General features: G+C 38.8%; 1 protein-coding gene across 1 annotated transcript; it reads right to left on the minus strand.

Moving 5' to 3' along the window:
- Positions 1-256: 256 nt before the first annotated feature.
- On the minus strand, positions 257-1,318 carry LOC126602940 (uncharacterized). The gene has a single exon (XM_050269745.1). It carries the CDS (start codon positions 1,316-1,318, stop codon positions 257-259), a length of 1,062 nt encoding a protein of 353 aa, XP_050125702.1.
- Between the last annotated feature and the right edge of the window lie 1,174 nt (positions 1,319-2,492).

A 2,492-nucleotide genomic window follows, 5' to 3' on the forward strand; every position in this document is an offset into this window, starting at 1 on the left:
AAAGGAAGCAAAGAGAAAAGGGAAGTCCCAAGATTTGACGAGTGGAGACTTTGCTACCGGAATTGCAAAATTGCACGAAACTCATAGCACTCGCCAAGAAGAAGCGGCCCGATTTCGTTTGCAAATGAAGGAAATCTCGGATAGGAAGGAAAATAGGTTTGAAATTGAATTCATGATGAATGACCTCAGCAAATACACTCCAGAGAGGAAGAAGTTCTTACGTAATAAGCAAAAGGAAATTATGCGAAAGTCTGCCTCAAGGAGTATGTTTCAAGATGATGAATCCTCTGAACCCTATATCCCATCGAGCTTGTAAGATCCTGAATGCTCTCTCCACATCCTTCCTGTAAGACTCTTGCCTCTGCGAAAATAATTTCTTCTTTGCACTATCGGGATGAGAAAAACTTTTGACAAAGGTAGACCAACTAGGATAAATACCATCAGTTAGGTAGTAACCTAGCTCATACATATTACCATTTACCTTGTATCGAAATTCTGGTGCCCATCCATTCACAACCTCATCGAACAGAGGAGAAGACCAAAGAACGTTGATATCGTTGTTTGATCCGGGAGAGCCGAAGAATGCATGCCAAATCCATGTGTCGTAAGATGCCACAGCCTCCAGCACGATGGTTGGCTTGTTATGACGGCCCTTGAATTGGCCAGCCCAACTAGTAGGACAATTCTTCCACTTCCAATGCATACAATCGAGACTTCCTATCATACTCGGGAAGCCTCTTTTGTCTACCTTGCGTAGAAGCCTTTTCAAGTCTTCACGAGTTGGCTTGCGGAGGTATGTGGCTCCATAGATGGCTTGAATTGCTTGACAGAAGCGTTTCAGGTTCTCAATAGCAGTACTCTCCGCAAGTCGGCAGTATTCGTCAGTTGAGTCAGCAGAGCACCCATTAGCTAGCATTCGAAATGCAGATGTGAGCTTTTGATGAGGTGATAGACTTTGTCGGCCTACGGCATCTATCTTCCTTGTAAAGTAGTGGTCATGATTGACAACTACGTTCAAGATGCCTTCAAAAAGCTCTCTCCTCATCCGAAACCGCCTCCGAAAATCATGAGCAGGAAATCTCGGCCGCTCAATGAAATAATCTTTCATCATTTGGTCATGACACTCTTCTCTATCACGCTGCACGAATGAACGTCCCGTGACAGAACCACGATGGCTAGATTCGCCATGGTGCTCATATTGCATAAACGAGTTTACAAGTTCAGCTTCGGCGTTGATCAGTTCTAAATCCTCAATGTCAATCCTTGCTTGGTATTGTGCCATCTCCATTGCCCTGCTACGCCTGCTTCTATCACCCATTGATGAGATATTGAGAATTTTTAGGAAACAAAAACTCTTTGAAAGTTGAAAGATTGGTGAATATAGAGGATGATTGAAGGTTGAAAGATTGTGTGATCAACTAATATTGGACCTGTGTTTATATAGAGGATGATTGATGAGTGGTTGGTGAAAGTTGAAAAATTTGTGTTGAACGGTTGGTGAAAGTTGAAAGTTTGGTGTTGAAAGTTGAAAGTTTGGTGTTGAACGGTTGGTCAAAGTTGAAAGTTTAGAGTTGAACGGTTGGTGAAAGATGAACGGTTGGTGAAAGTTTAAAGGTTGGTGAAAGTAGCTTGCTTTGTGAAAAATTTAATGATTTTTCAATATTTATCGGAATTTAAATTTTTTTAGATTAAAATGTTCATAAAATTAATTTACAATAATCTACATATTTATTTATTTTTTTAAATTGATTTAAGAAAAAAATTAGCCTAAGTTCATTCTTTAATAATTTCGGGCTAAAATTTTAGGCCAGAAGGGTTGGAGCAGAAAAGATGTTTCTGGGCTAAAAGCCAAATTTTCCGGGCTAAAAAATTTGGCTTTTAGCCCAAGGGTTGGAGACGGTCTAAATAAAAAAATTCAAGTTGATTTATAGTTATACGATAAATGGATAGGATGTGAGATCATAGGGATCCAAATCCTTCAGCTATCCGACGGAGCACGGTAAAATAAATATGAGTATGTTGTAACCTATTTTATCTGACAAAGAGAAGGGGGCCGACAGCAAGTATAGAAAGAGATGAGAGATGTGCTTGTAGAATCGTAGGGGAATTGTGTATTGAGGATATGTTATTCTCCATACGTAGTGTCTTTATTTATAGTAGTAAAAAGAAAGAATAAATCTTTCATCCTTAAAGAATACAAGCCCATATAGGAAAGAATAACTAGAATCAAATATAATTTAGGATTTACACAATCACACTTAATCTAGGAAAGTTTACAACACTCCGTCTTAAGTATGTAAATACTCAAGGTAGATTTCAGCATCATGCAGAAGTTGAGGAAGTTGACTCGTTGGCACTAATCCTATGAAACAACGCTTATTCTCAATAAGGTAGGAACTTGCATAAAGTATTAAGTCTCACTAAAACACCATAAGGTTATGGCAAAAACCCAAGTAGGGACAAAATCCATAGTATAAGAAAAAATGCTTGAG

This window comes from Malus sylvestris, chromosome 15, assembly GCF_916048215.2.
Source record: "Malus sylvestris chromosome 15, drMalSylv7.2, whole genome shotgun sequence".
NCBI classification, from domain to species: Eukaryota; Viridiplantae; Streptophyta; class Magnoliopsida; order Rosales; family Rosaceae; genus Malus; species Malus sylvestris.